Source organism: Nerophis ophidion, linkage group LG09, assembly GCF_033978795.1.
Source record: "Nerophis ophidion isolate RoL-2023_Sa linkage group LG09, RoL_Noph_v1.0, whole genome shotgun sequence".
NCBI classification, from domain to species: Eukaryota; Metazoa; Chordata; class Actinopteri; order Syngnathiformes; family Syngnathidae; genus Nerophis; species Nerophis ophidion.
Window position 1 is genome coordinate 65,039,901 of NC_084619.1, and position 14,589 is coordinate 65,054,489.

At 38.0% G+C, this 14,589-nt stretch overlaps 1 protein-coding gene across 2 annotated transcripts in view; it reads right to left on the minus strand.

Moving 5' to 3' along the window:
* Positions 1–10,980: 10,980 nt before the first annotated feature.
* Positions 10,981–14,589, minus strand: part of add3b (adducin 3 (gamma) b) — a 53,549-nt gene continuing 49,940 nt past the window's right edge. For both annotated transcript variants that reach the window (XM_061911584.1, XM_061911583.1), the window contains one exon: positions 10,981–13,916. In XM_061911584.1, the coding sequence (XP_061767568.1) occupies positions 13,690–13,916 (227 nt within the window). In that variant the 3' untranslated portion in view covers positions 10,981–13,689. The remainder of the gene's footprint in view (positions 13,917–14,589) is intronic.

Here is a 14,589-nt window from a genome sequence, read left to right on the forward strand (position 1 = left end):
TATATTATCACTAATAAGTAGCAAGATGAAAACAATTAGTTGTAGAGATGCAGCAAAAAGCTGTAATTTTGCAAGTAAAAAAATCGTAAAGTTACGAAAAGTCAATGGCAATATTACACCCCAGAAATTCGGAAAAGTAACAAGTAAAACAATTATATTACTACTAATAAGTAGCAAGATGAAAACATTTAAGTTGTAAAGATGCAGCAAAAAGTCGTAAATATGCAAGTAAAAAGTCATCAAGTTACGAAAAGTCTTTGGCAATACTACATCCCAAAAAAGTCGGAAATGTAACAAGTATAACAATTATATTACCACTAATAAGTAGCAAGATGAAAACATTTAAGTTGTAAAGATGTAGCAAAAAGTCGTAATTTTGCAAGTAAAAATTCTTAAAGTTACGAAAAGTCTTTGGCAATACTACACCCCAAAAAATTCGGAAACGTAACAGGTAAAACAATTATATTACCACTAATAAGTAGCAAGATGAAAACATTTAAGTTGCAAAGATGCAGCAAAAAGTCGTAAATATGCAAGTAAAAAGTCTTAAAGTTACGAGAAGTCTTTAGCAATATTACACCCCAAAAAAGTTGGAAACGTAACAAGTAAAACAATTATATTACCACTAATAAGTAGCAAGATGAAAACAATTACGTTGTAAAGATGCAGCAAAAAGTCGTAATTCTGCAAGTAAAAAAGTCTTACGGTTATGCAAAGCCTTTGGCAATATTACACCCCTTAAAGTCGGAAACGTAACAAGTGTAAAAACTATATTACCACTAAAAAGTCGCAAAATGACAAGAATTAAGTTGTAAAGATGCAGCAAAAAAGTTGTAATGCTACAAGTAAAAAGTCATACAGTTACCAAAAACTTTTTGCGTTGTTTTAGCCCAAAAAGTTGTAATGTAACGAGTATGCAAAACATACTACCCCAATAAAGTGGTGAAAAAACATGTGTTTATCAGCCAGTATGTATTATGTGTGAGTATTTGTTGTGTGTATACCAGTTAGTATGTATTATGTGTGTATACCAGTCAGTATACTGACTGGTATACACACAATAAATAGTCCCACATAATAAACTCTGAGCTGTGCATGCAGCCTAGTGGCAGAGAGAGAGAAGTGCAGACTGGAGGTGTGATGGAGGATGTCTTCCTGCTCCTCCCACCAGCAGCCATGCGTGTCAGCTCCCACACAAAAGCTGCAGATGGTCAGCCTGCTGCAGATGTGTAACGGACGCCTGTGTCACACAGAAACACTCCCCCCCCCGTTTCCTCCCCGGGGGGGCGTCTGGTTCAGTGTGCACAGCGACACTGTCTCTTTAAGACCAGCATCACCCTCAGCTGGCTTACTGCAACACAATATGTGGAAAACACTTTTTGGACCAAATATGCAACAACAATTCTGTCTGAAGACGCAGAAAAAAGTAAAAGTCTAATATAAGTGATATAATGAAGGCAACACATGATGGAAGTGTCTATATTAGCCTACTATCAAAATGACTTTAAAAGTCTTATATATGTGTTATAATGAAGACAACACATGATGTGTCTATTTTTAGCTATATTAGCCTACTATCAAAATTAAATTAAAATCCTTATATTAGTCTTATAATGAAGACAACACATGATTAAAGTGTCTATATTAGCCTACTATCAAAATGCCTTTAAAAGTCTTATATAAGTGTTATAATGAAGGCAACACATAATGTAAGTGTCTATTTTTAGCTATCTTAGCCTACTATCAAAATGACTTTAAAATTCTTATATATGTGTTATAATGAAGACAACACATAATGTAAGTGTCTATTTTTAGCTATCTTAGCCTACTATCAAAATGACTTTAAAATTCTTATAGACGTTATAATGAAGACAACACATGATGTAAGTGTCTATGTTATTGATAATAGCCTACTATGAAAATGACTTTAAAAGTCTTATATAAGTGTTATAATGAAGACAACACATGATACAAGTGTCTATGCTAACTATATTAGCCTAATATCAAAAGGACTTTAAAAGTCTTATAAAAGAGTTATAATGAAGACAACACATGATGTAAGTGTCTATATTAGCTATATTAGCCTACTATCAAAATGACTATGTCACAGGCTGATGTAAATGTTGAAATTACAATATTTATTCTAAAAATTTTAACAACATGAGTAAAACTTCTCAAAAGGTGAGATAACTCCTGGAAATGAGTGTCCTAGAATGGCCAAAGGTATAGATGTGGGTGTCCAAGTTAAAGGCAACGACAGAGTGTCTTCTTCTCACGGATCTAATACAATCTTTGCAAGTTGTGTAACGTTTGCTGTGGTCTGGAACAACAACATAAATACACAGAGGACATAAGTAAAGGAAATTAAATGAGCTCATATATAGCTACAAATGAGGCATAATGATGAAATATGTACTAGTAGTTAGCCTAATAGCATGTTAGCATAGATTAGCTTGCAGTCATGCACCGACCAAATATGCCTGATTAGTCAATGACATCACGCACAGCATAAAAGGTTTGGTGGACAAAATGAGACAAAGGAGGAATGGTATAAAATACATGCTTTTGAAGAAAGTTGTACATGTAAACAAACTACGGTGAGTTCAGGGACGACTGAAATTAGTGGGACAAAACGGCGCTCGCTAAATCCTCCGACCAGTGAAGCATGTTTAATATAAACAGTAGGATTTCTAACAATTAAGGAAGGTTTGTGAAAATAATTATTTTTTTCTCCCTCATCTTTTTTCCCGGTCCTGCGATGAGGTGGCGACTTGTCCAGGGTGTACCCCGCCTTCCGCCCGATTGTAGCTGAGATAGGCGCCAGCGCCCCCCGCGACCCCAAAAGGGAATAAGCGGTAGAAAATGGATGGATGGATCTTTTTTCCCATTTTCATAAATTTTTGAAAAAAGCTCCAGGGTGTTAGAATAATTGTGTGTAAGTTATCACACAACTGTTACGCTTAAGGGCCGTTGCTATAGTTATTATCAATTGTGCTGAAGTTGTACTTTTCTATCTGTGCAAAGGGATGAGTCGTCTCGTATCAGTGTTTGTGTCCGGACCGGGCCTGCTGACTGCCAAAGGCGAACATCGAGTGCCGTGACGCAGACAAAGCAGAGACAGGGCGATATCTCGAGTGTCAGCACGTTTTCATTCCTGAATAATCATATATTGTGTTAAACTGGGGCTGCTGAGATTACCACCCCCTCCTTCAGAAGCAACAAGGGACCTCCCGAATAAATAGAGGAACACGTGGCCTGTGCCTTAGAGCGTAGGTGGGAACTGTAACTGAGTGTACAGCCCAACACGTCTCTCCTCATTGAGCAAAATTGAACTCTGTCCCTGCCTGATTCCTTGCTTCTTGTCTGTGTCATACATGTCATCAGTGTTTGAACCTGGGAGCCACCAGGGCGGCGCTAAAGAGCCGCTGGTTGCCCACCACCCAATTTAGTGGATGGGATTGACAATGTCAGTCATGCAGACACACACACGCAGGCGAGGCGCTGTAGTGCCATGTAGAGTGTGACCCCAACTGGAGTAATCTGAAAAGCCTGAGGATTACAACCACCACAGAGGACGCACATGTGTGTGTGTGTGCGTGTGCAGTGGTGGTGGTGGGGGGGGGGGGGGTCACACCGCAGGCAAAAGAGCATCTCGCTGGGTTGATGTTGGCAGCAAGTGCGGAGTCGGAATGACACGGCGTAATTAGAGATCAGGTCTCCATCAACATGACTACATCTCCTCACTGCAGTTAACTACTCAACTACTGGCGTTTAAAGACCGAGCAAAAGTGCACTTTAGCACAGTTTCACAGCCGTGCAGCAAGTGCAAGCCCTGATTGACATACTGTGGATCCAAATATAGGGTTACATCTTTTAAAAGCATGTACTGTGATTAATTAGTCTCCAGTAGTTTAAAGTACACTTTAGCACAGTCTCACAGCCGTGCAGCAAGTGCAAATCCTAAATGACATACTAGGCTAATATAGACACTTACATCATGTGTAGTCCTCATTATAACACTTATATAAGACTTTTAAAGTCATTTTGATAGTAGGCTCATACAGACACATCATGTGTTGTCCTCATTATAACACTTATATAAGACTTAAAATTTATTTTGATAGTAGGCTCATCCAGACACTTACATCATGTGTTGTCTTTATTATAACAGTTATATAAGACTTAAAATTCATTTTGATAGTAGGCTAATATAGCTAATATAGACACTTACATCGTGTTGTCTTCATTATAACGCTTATATAAGAGTTTTAAAGTCCTTTTCATAGTAGGCTATTATTGATAACATAGACACTTACATCATGTGTTGTCTTCATTATAATACATATATAAGAATTTTAAAGTCATTTTGATAGTAGGCTAAGATAGCTGAAAATAGACACATTATGTGTTGCCTTCATTATAACACTTATATAAGCCTTTTAAAGTCATTTTGATAGTAGGCTAATATAGACACGTACGTCATGTGTTGTCTTCATTATAAGACTAGTATAAGGATTTTAATTTCATTTTGATAGTAGGCCAATATAGCTAATGTAGACACTTACATCATGTGTTGTCTTCATTATAACACTTATATAAGACTTTTAAAGTCATTTTGATAGTAGGCTAATATAGCTAGCATAGACACTTGTATCATGTGTTGTCTTCATTATAACACTTATATATGACTTATAAAGTCATTTTGATAGTAGGCCAATATAGACACTTTCATCATGTGTTGTCTTCATTATAAGCTTAATATAAGGATTTTAAATTCATTTTGATAGTAGGCTAATATAGCTAATGTAGACACTTACATCATGTGTTGTCTTCATTATAACACTTATATAAGACTTTTAAAGTCATTTTGATAGTAGGCTAATATAGCTAGCATAGACACTTGTATCATGTGTTGTCTTCATTATAACACTTATATATGACTTATAAAGTCATTTTGATAGTAGGCCAATATAGACACTTTCATCATGTGTTGTCTTCATTATAAGCTTAATATAAGGATTTTAAATTCATTTTGATAGTAGGCTAATATAGCTAATGTAGACACTTACATCATGTGTTGTCTTCATTATAACACTTATATAAGACTTTTAAAGTCATTTTGATAGTAGGCTAATATAGCTAGCATAGACACTTGTATCATGTGTTGTCTTCATTATAACACTTATATATGACTTTTAAAGTCATTTTGATAGTAGGCCAATATAGACACTTTCATCATGTGTTGTCTTCATTATAAGCTTAATATAAGGATTTTAAATTCATTTTGATAGTAGGCTAATATAGCTCATATAGACACATCATGTGTTGTCTTCATTATAACACTTATAATAGACTTTTAAAGTCCTTTTGATATTAGGCTAATATAGCTAGTATAGACACTTGTATCATGTGTTGTCTTCATTATAACACTTATATAAGAGTTTTAAAGTCATTTTCATAGTAGGCTATTATTGATAACATAGACACTTACATCATGTGTTGTCTTCATTATAATACATATATAAGACTTTTAAAGTAATTTTGATAGTAGGCTAACATAGACACTTACATCATGTGTTGTTTTCATTATAAAACTAATATATCACTTTTAAAGTAATTTTGATAGTAGGCTAAAATAGACACTTTAATCATGTGTTGTCTGCATTATAACACCTATATAACTTTTAAAGTCATTTTGATAGTAGGCTAATATTGACACTTACATAACATGTTGCCTTCATTATAACACTTATATAATACTTTAAAGTCATTTTGATAGGAGGCTAATATAGACACTTAAATCATGTGTTGCCTTCATTATAACACTTATATAAGACTTTTAAAGTCATTTTGATAGTAGGCTAATATAGACACTTACATCATGTGTTGTTTTCATTGTAAAACTTACATAAGACTTTTAAAGTCATTTTGATAGTAGGCTAAAATAAACACTTTAATCATGTGTTGTCTGAATTATAACACTTATATAAGACTTATAAAGTCATTTTGATAGTAGGCTAACAGACACATCATGTGTTGTTTTCATTATAAAACTTATATATCACTTTTAAAGTCATTTTGATAGTAGGCTAAAATAGACACTTTAATCATGTCTTGTCTGCATTACAACACATATATAAGAATTTTAAAGTCATTTTGATTGTAGGCTAACATAGACACTTACATCATGTGTTGTTTTCATTGTAAAACTTATATAAGACTTTTAAAGTCATTTTGATAGTAGGCTAAAATAGACGCTTTAATCATGTGTTTGTTGTCTGCATTATAACATTTATATAAGACTTTTAAAGTCATTTTGAAGTAGGCTAATATAGCTAATAGACACTTATCACATGTTGTCCTTTTTATAATGGAATGCACTTTAGCACCGTCTAACAGCAAGTGCAAACCTTAGAGTTCAAATCCCAATCAGCACAATGCTGACTGTGCATCTTGTAAGAGTGCCTTACCTCCCTGAAGAACCAGAAGGGACAGCAGCTTGGTCTCACAGCCGTGCAAACCTGTGCAGACACATCCTGAGAGCCATCATGCGTATGTTTCAAATAAGTGACTCGTGGACACGTCGGCATGTGCAGCAAGTGCAAAATGGATAAGCGCCGCCTCGGATGCTTGGAACTTACCTCACACGCCGCTCACTTGGACCTGAAATGAAATCTGACATGCAGCAATTACTGAGATGTTGTGCTTGGAACTGGAATAGTGGGACAATACAAGTGCAATAGTGGGAATATACAACTGCAATAGTGGGACAATACAACTGCAATAGTGGGAATAAACAACTGCGATACTGGGAATATACAACTGCGATAGTGGGAATATACAACTGCGATAGTGGGAATATACAAGTGCGATAGTGGGAATATACAAGTGCGATAGTGGGAATATACAAGTGCGATAGTGGGAATATACAACTGCGATAGTGGGAATATACAAGTGCGATAGTGGGAATATACAACTGCAATAGTGGGAATATACAACTGCAATAGTGGGAATATACAAGTGGAATAGTGGGAATATACAACTGCAATAGTGGGGATATACAACTGCAATAGTGAGTGGGAATATACAACTGCAATAGTGGGAATATACAAGTGCGATAGTGGGAATATACAAGTGCGATAGTGGGAATATACAAGTGCGATAGTGGGAATATACAACTGCAATAGTGAGAATATACAACTGCAATAGTGGGAATATACAACTGCAATAGTGGGAATATACAACTGCAATAGTGGGGATATACAACTGGAATAGTGGGGATATACAACTGCAATAGTGGGAATATACAACTGCAATAGTGGGAATATACAACTGCAATAGTGGGAATATACAACTGCAATAGTGGGAATATACAACTGCAATAGTGGGAATATACAACTGGAATAGTGGGGATATACAACTGCAATAGTGGGAATATACAACTGCAATAGTGGGAATATACAACTGCAATAGTGAGTGGGAATATATAACTGGAATAGTGGGAATATACAACTGGAATAGTGGGAATATACAACTGCAATATTGGGAATATACAACTGCAATAGTGGGAATATACAACTGCAATAGTGGGAATATACAACTGCAATAGTGGGAATATACAACTGGAATAGTGGGGATATACAACTGGAATAGTGGGGATATACAACTGCAATAGTGGGAATATACAACTGCAATAGTGGGAATATACAACTGCAATAGTGGGAATATACAACTGCAATAGTGGGAATATACAAGTGCAATAGTGAGTGGGAATATACAAGTGCAATAGTGAGTGGGAATATACAAGTGCAATAGTGGGAATATACAACTGCAATAGTGAGTGGGAATATACAACTGCAATAGTGGGAATATACAACTGCAATAGTGGGAATATACAACTGCAATAGTGGGAATATACAACTGGAATAGTGGGGATATACAACTGGAATAGTGGGGATATACAACTGCAATAGTGGGAATATACAACTGCAATAGTGGGAATATACAACTGCAATAGTGGGAATATACAACTGCAATAGTGGGGATATACAACTGGAATAGTGGGGATATACAACTGCAATAGTGGGAATATACAACTGCAATAGTGGGAATATACAACTGCAATAGTGGGAATATACAACTGCAATAGTGGGGATATACAACTGGAATAGTGGGGATATACAACTGCAATAGTGGGAATATACAACTGCAATAGTGGGAATATACAACTGCAATAGTGAGTGGGAATATATAACTGGAATAGTGGGAATATACAACTGGAATAGTGGGAATATACAACTGCAATATTGGGAATATACAACTGCAATAGTGGGAATATACAACTGCAATAGTGGGAATATACAACTGCAATAGTGGGAATATACAACTGGAATAGTGGGGATATACAACTGGAATAGTGGGGATATACAACTGCAATAGTGGGAATATACAACTGCAATAGTGGGAATATACAACTGCAATAGTGGGAATATACAACTGCAATAGTGGGAATATACAACTGCAATAGTGAGTGGGAATATACAAGTGCAATAGTGAGTGGGAATATACAAGTGCAATAGTGGGAATATACAACTGCAATAGTGAGTGGGAATATACAACTGCAATAGTGGGAATATACAACTGCAATAGTGGGAATATACAACTGCAATAGTGGGAATATACAACTGGAATAGTGGGGATATACAACTGGAATAGTGGGGATATACAACTGCAATAGTGGGAATATACAACTGCAATAGTGGGAATATACAACTGCAATAGTGGGAATATACAACTGCAATAGTGAGTGGGAATATACAACTGCAATAGTGAGTGGGAATATACAAGTGCAATAGTGGGAATATACAACTGCAATAGTGAGTGGGAATATACAACTGCAATAGTGGGAATATACAACTGCAATAGTGAGTGGGAATATACAACTGCAATAGTGAGTGGGAATATACAACTGCAATAGTGGGAATATACAAGTGCAATAGTGGGAATATACAACTGCAATAGTGGGAATATACAACCGCAATAGTGGGAATACACAACTGCAATAGTTGGACAATACGTTGAAGTGCGACCCATCCACCTGTTAGAATCCCCCCCACCCATTAGAATAGTCAGGCTGTTGTTTGTGAGGAGACAATGGCTGCACTTTGCCCCCGAGGTCGCAGCAGTTAAGCTCCGCCCCCAGGCCAGACGCGTGTCACCTGCTCTTTATCCAGTAACCGCCACACGCTTTGTACCTTAAAATACGTGAAGATGGAGAAACATCTTCCTATTAAACTATGCCAGGGCTCACCAACGCGGTGCCCGTAAGGACCAGATGAGTCGCCCGCTGGCCTGTTCTAAAAATAGCTCAAATAGCAGCACTTACCAGTGAGCTGCCTCTATTTTTTAAATTTTATTTATTTACTAGCAAGCTGGTCTCGCTTTTGCTCAACATTTTTGATTTTAAGAGAGACAAAACTCAAATAGAATTTGAAAATCCAAGAAAATAAATTATTTTATTTTTTTACTTTGCTTCTTATAACTTTCAGAAAGACAATTTTAGAGAACCTGCGACGAGGCAGCGACTTGTCCAGGGTGTACACCGCCTTCCGCCTGATTGTAGCTGAGATAGGCACCAGCGCCCCCCGCGACCCCAAAGGGAATAAGCGGTAGGAAATGGATGGATGGAAGGAATTTTAGAGAAAAAAATACAACCGTAAAAATGATTTTTAAACACATAAACCTTTTTACCTTTTAAAAAATCCTTCCTTTTCTTTGCTGACAATTTAAATCAATGTTCAAGTATTTTTTTTTATTGTAAAGAATAATAAATACATTTTAATTTAAATCTTCATTTTAGCTTGTGTTTTTTCGAAGAAGTATATTTGTGAAATATTTCTTCAAATTTATGATTAAAATAAAAAAAAACTGGCAAATTCTGGCAAATCTAGAAAATCTGTATAAACAAATTTAAATCTTATTTCAAAGTCTTTTAAAATTTTTGTTCTGGAAAATCTACAACTAATCTAGATTTGTCTTTGTTATACATATAGCTTGGTCCAATTTGTTATATATTCTAAAAGTGCAGATTGGATTTTAACCCATTTAAGAACATGTCATTAAATTCTAAAAAATAATCTTAATCAGGAAAAATTACTAATGATGTTCCATAAATAATTTTTTTCAAAAAGATTCGAATTAGCTAGTTTTTCTCTTCTTTTTTTCGATTGAATTTTGAATTTTAGAGAGTCGAAATTGAAGATAAACTATGTTTCAAAATTTAATTTTCATTTTTTTCGTGGTTTTTTTCCGTCTCTTTTAAACCGTGTTTTTTCCATCATTTATTTTCTACAAAAAACCATCCGTAGAAGGAAAAAAAATGTACGACGAAATGACAGACAGAAATACCCATTTTTGGTTGATATTTATCTGTTTCTATATATTAATTGTGAGAAATCCTTAAGATGATCAGTGTTTCCACAAAGATAAATATCATTAATTATTAATAATAACAGAGTTTAAGGTAAATTGAGCAAATTGGCTATTTCTGGCAATTTATTTAAGTGTGTATCAAACTGGTAGCCCTTCGCATTAATCAGTACCCACGAAGTAGCTCTTGGTTTCAAAAAGGTTGGTGACCCCTGATCTATGCAATTAAATGCTGCCCTTTTTTAACCCCTCTTCTTCCTGACGTCCTTCAACGTGTATGGGTGAGGGTGAGGGGCGGGAGTGTGGAGGAGCACCAACACCTGTTGGAGACACCAAATCCCCTCTTTGTCCGTGCAGCCCCTCTCGGCTGGATTACCATGACAACAGCCATTCATATCGTGGCCGCGGGGCTGATTATAGAGCTTCACACGGCCAATTATCACTCCACGCTGCGCATTGTTTCAACAACAACAAAAAAAAAGAAAGAAAAAAAAGAGGCCCTTTTCTTCTTCCGATTATTCGTGGAGGAGCGAGAATAAGCGGTGGCAAAAATAGTTGGGACCAGGCTTTTATTTCATAGCGGACGCCCTGCCGTCTTTAAACATCAACCACGTCGTCATAAAAGGTAATAACCCGGCCGAAGACATATAAAAAAAACATGGTGGTGTTAAAACAAAGTGTTACGATTGTGCGGTCACGTTATAGCAAAACTATTTACACAGCTTCACATTGTAGGTCACATGATGGATGGCGAACGTTGCAAGCAGCCTATTATTACGTCAAACAGCTGTGCTCGTAAGTTGACATACCCTGGGAGGATTTAAGGGAGGCCCTTGAAGAAAAATGGGCTGCATGGTCGCGTGGCCAGAAAATACAATTTTGATCTCATCACTCCAAATGACTTTGTTCCAGAAGTTTTGAGGCTTGTCTCTGTGCTGTTTGGCGTAATGTAAGCGGGATATCCAACCATCCATCTTCTTACGCTTATCCTAGGTCGGGTCACGGGGGCAGCAGCCTAAACAGGGAAGCCCGGACTTCCCTTTCCTCAGCCACTTGGTCCATGAATTGATTAACGTGGACCCCGACTTAAACAAGTTGAAAAACGTATTGGGGTGTTACCATTTAGTGGTCAATTGTAGGGAATATGTACTGAACTGTACAATCTACTAATAAAAGTTTCAATCAATCAATCAATATACAGGTATTGTGGTTACTAAGCCAGTGTTTGGGTGTCTGATGGAGCCGTTGCATTCTGTGGCTTTTGAAGCCTCACAGTCAAACACTTTTATGTTAAAATACTGAACAGATGCGACCGCAAAAGGGACAAGTGGTAGAAATGGATGGATGGATGTTTACCTTATCCCAATAAACATCCATCCATCTTTTTCCGCGGGGGCAGCAGCCTAAGCAGGGAAGCCCAGACTTCCCTCTCCCCAGCCACTTCGTCCAGCTCTTCCCGGGGGATCCCAAGGCGTTCCCAGGCCAGCCGGGAGACATAGTCTTCCCAACGTGTCCTGGGTCTTCCCCGTGGTCTCCTACCGGTTGGATGTGCCCTGAACACCTCCTTAGGGAGGCGTTCAGGTGGCATCCTGACCAGATGCCCGAACAACCTCATCTGCAGCCTGAACAGGGAAGCCCGGACTTCCCTTTCCTCAGCCACTTGGTCCATGAATTGATTAACGTGGACCCCGACTTAAACAAGTTGAAAAACTTATTCGGGTGTTACTATTTAATGGTCAATTGTACGGAATATGTACTGAACTGTACAATCTACTAATAAAAGTTTCAATCAATCAAAAACGAGCTCCTCCCGGGGGATCCTGAGGCGTTCCCAGGCCAGCCGGGAGACATAGTCTTCCCAACGTGTCCTGGGTCTTCCCCATGCCCGCTCGTACCCGTGATCTTGTCCTTTCGGTCATAACCCAAAGATCATTACCATAGGAGAGGATGGGAACGTAGATCCCCCGGTAAATTGAGAGCTTTGCCTTCCGGCTCAGCTCCTTCTTCACCACAACGGATCGATACAGCGTCTGCCTTACTGAAGACGCCGCACCGATCCGTCTGTCGACCTCTCGATCCACTCTTCCCTCACTCGTGAACAAGACTCTGAGGTACTTGATCTCCTCCCCAACCCGTAGATGGCACTCCACCCTTTTCCGGGCGAGAACCATGGACTCTGACTTGGAGGTGCTGATTCTCATCCCAGCTAATATAGACTCTTACATCATGTGTTGCCTTCAAGCGGGATACTTTGTGACATTTGCGCAGAAATGGCTTTCTTCCGGCGACTCGACCATGCAGCCCATTTTTCTTCAATTGCCTCCTTATTGTGCATCTTGAAACAGCCACACCACAGTTTTTCCAGAGAGTTCTGTATTTCAGCTGAAGTTATTTGTGGATTTTTATTTGCATCTCCAACAATTTTCCTGGCAGTTGTGGCCGAAAACTTTACCGGTCTACCTGAATCCCTCATTTTCCACTTCTTAATCAGCGTTTGATCACTGCTGATTGGCATTATCAATTCCTTGGATGTCTTTTTTATACCCCCTTTCCTGTTTTATGCAGTTCAATTACCTTTCCTCGCAGATCCTGTGACAATTCTTTTGCCTTCCCCATGACTCGGAATCCGGAAAGATCTGTGCGGCACTGGATGAAAGATGCAATGGTCTGTCAGAAGCCCAGAAACTCACCGACCTTTTACACACACATTAATTACAAACAAACAGGTCACAGGTGAGGATTGGAACCTTGATTAGCCATTTAAACCTGTTTGTGTCAACTTTTGTGCATGTCACTGGGGTATGTAAACTTTTAATCGGGGTCATTTGGGTACTTTCTTTTGTCATTTTGATTTAAAAAGAGTAAACACAGTTGTTTGCCGATTATAAGAGCTTCACACAACCATTAAGCATGAGTGGAAGAAAGGTTTTCTTTGTTATCATTCCTATTCTCTGAAGAATGGCAAAGAAATGATCAATCCTCCCAGGCTATGTCAACTTATGAGCACGACTGTAGTCACAGCGCGTTTAGTACAAGAGTTTTAGTATTTCACGGGTAACCAGAGCGCACACACTCGTCTAATAGTCGACCGTCTGGAATGTTTCTTTTACACTTGGTAGCCACGTGCTAGTTTAGGATACATTCATGAGGAGTTTGTGCAAAAAAAGGGAATATCGTTACAAAAAAAAAGAGAGCGTCAGAGAACCACGGCTATCTTTCACTTGTTCTGGGACGTCTGAGAAGGCGTTTTTTACCCCGGCGTTAATGCACGCACGCTTCGCTTTTCTTCTTGCTCTTCTTCAAGAAGGACGGCGTGCGGAACTTCGTCTTCTTCTTCTTCTTGGCTTGGCTCTCCGGAGTCTGCACCTCCCCCTTGGTGGCGGTGGAGGTTTCCAGCGACTCGGAAGTGCTCAGGCTCAGCTTGGAAACCTCCGTGCTCAGGTCCTCCTCCAGGTCTGACGCCTGGTCTTTCCCGTTGGTTATGGAGTCTGTCAGCAACAAAACAGAAGCTGATATATTACACGCCATTTGAAGGTCTCGTTTACACTGGACACCAAATTGGATTTTTTTTCCTGCCTTCAAGTGACGCAGAACAAGTCTTTTATTGCCAGTCTGAACAGTCCAAAGTGCTTCAAATCAGATTTTGTGGTCCCAATACATTTGGAATTTAGTGTTTTTCAAATGGAACTTCAGTTTAAACGGAAATGCATCCTGAATGTGACTTTTACGCCATCTTTAGGCGACCTACGTCAGTCGTGTGTGAGGGGAAAGACGCAGTCCACCAACCCAAGTGGATACGTCAACAAAACATCCGGTGTCGGCAAGCAAAGTATGTTTTCAGTGCTTCATGAGTCAATATAAATATATATATGTATATATATATATATATATATATATATATATATATATATATATATATATATATATATATATATATATATATATATATATATATATATATATATATATATATATATATGTATATACACATTAGGGGTGTGGGAAAAAATCGATTCGAATACGAATCAAATTGTTTATGTTGTGCGATTCGGAATCCATTCTAATTTTTAAAAAAAATCGATTTTTATTTTTTTAATCAATCCAACAAACCACCACACTGCAATACCATAACAATGCAATCCAATTCCAAAACCGAACCTG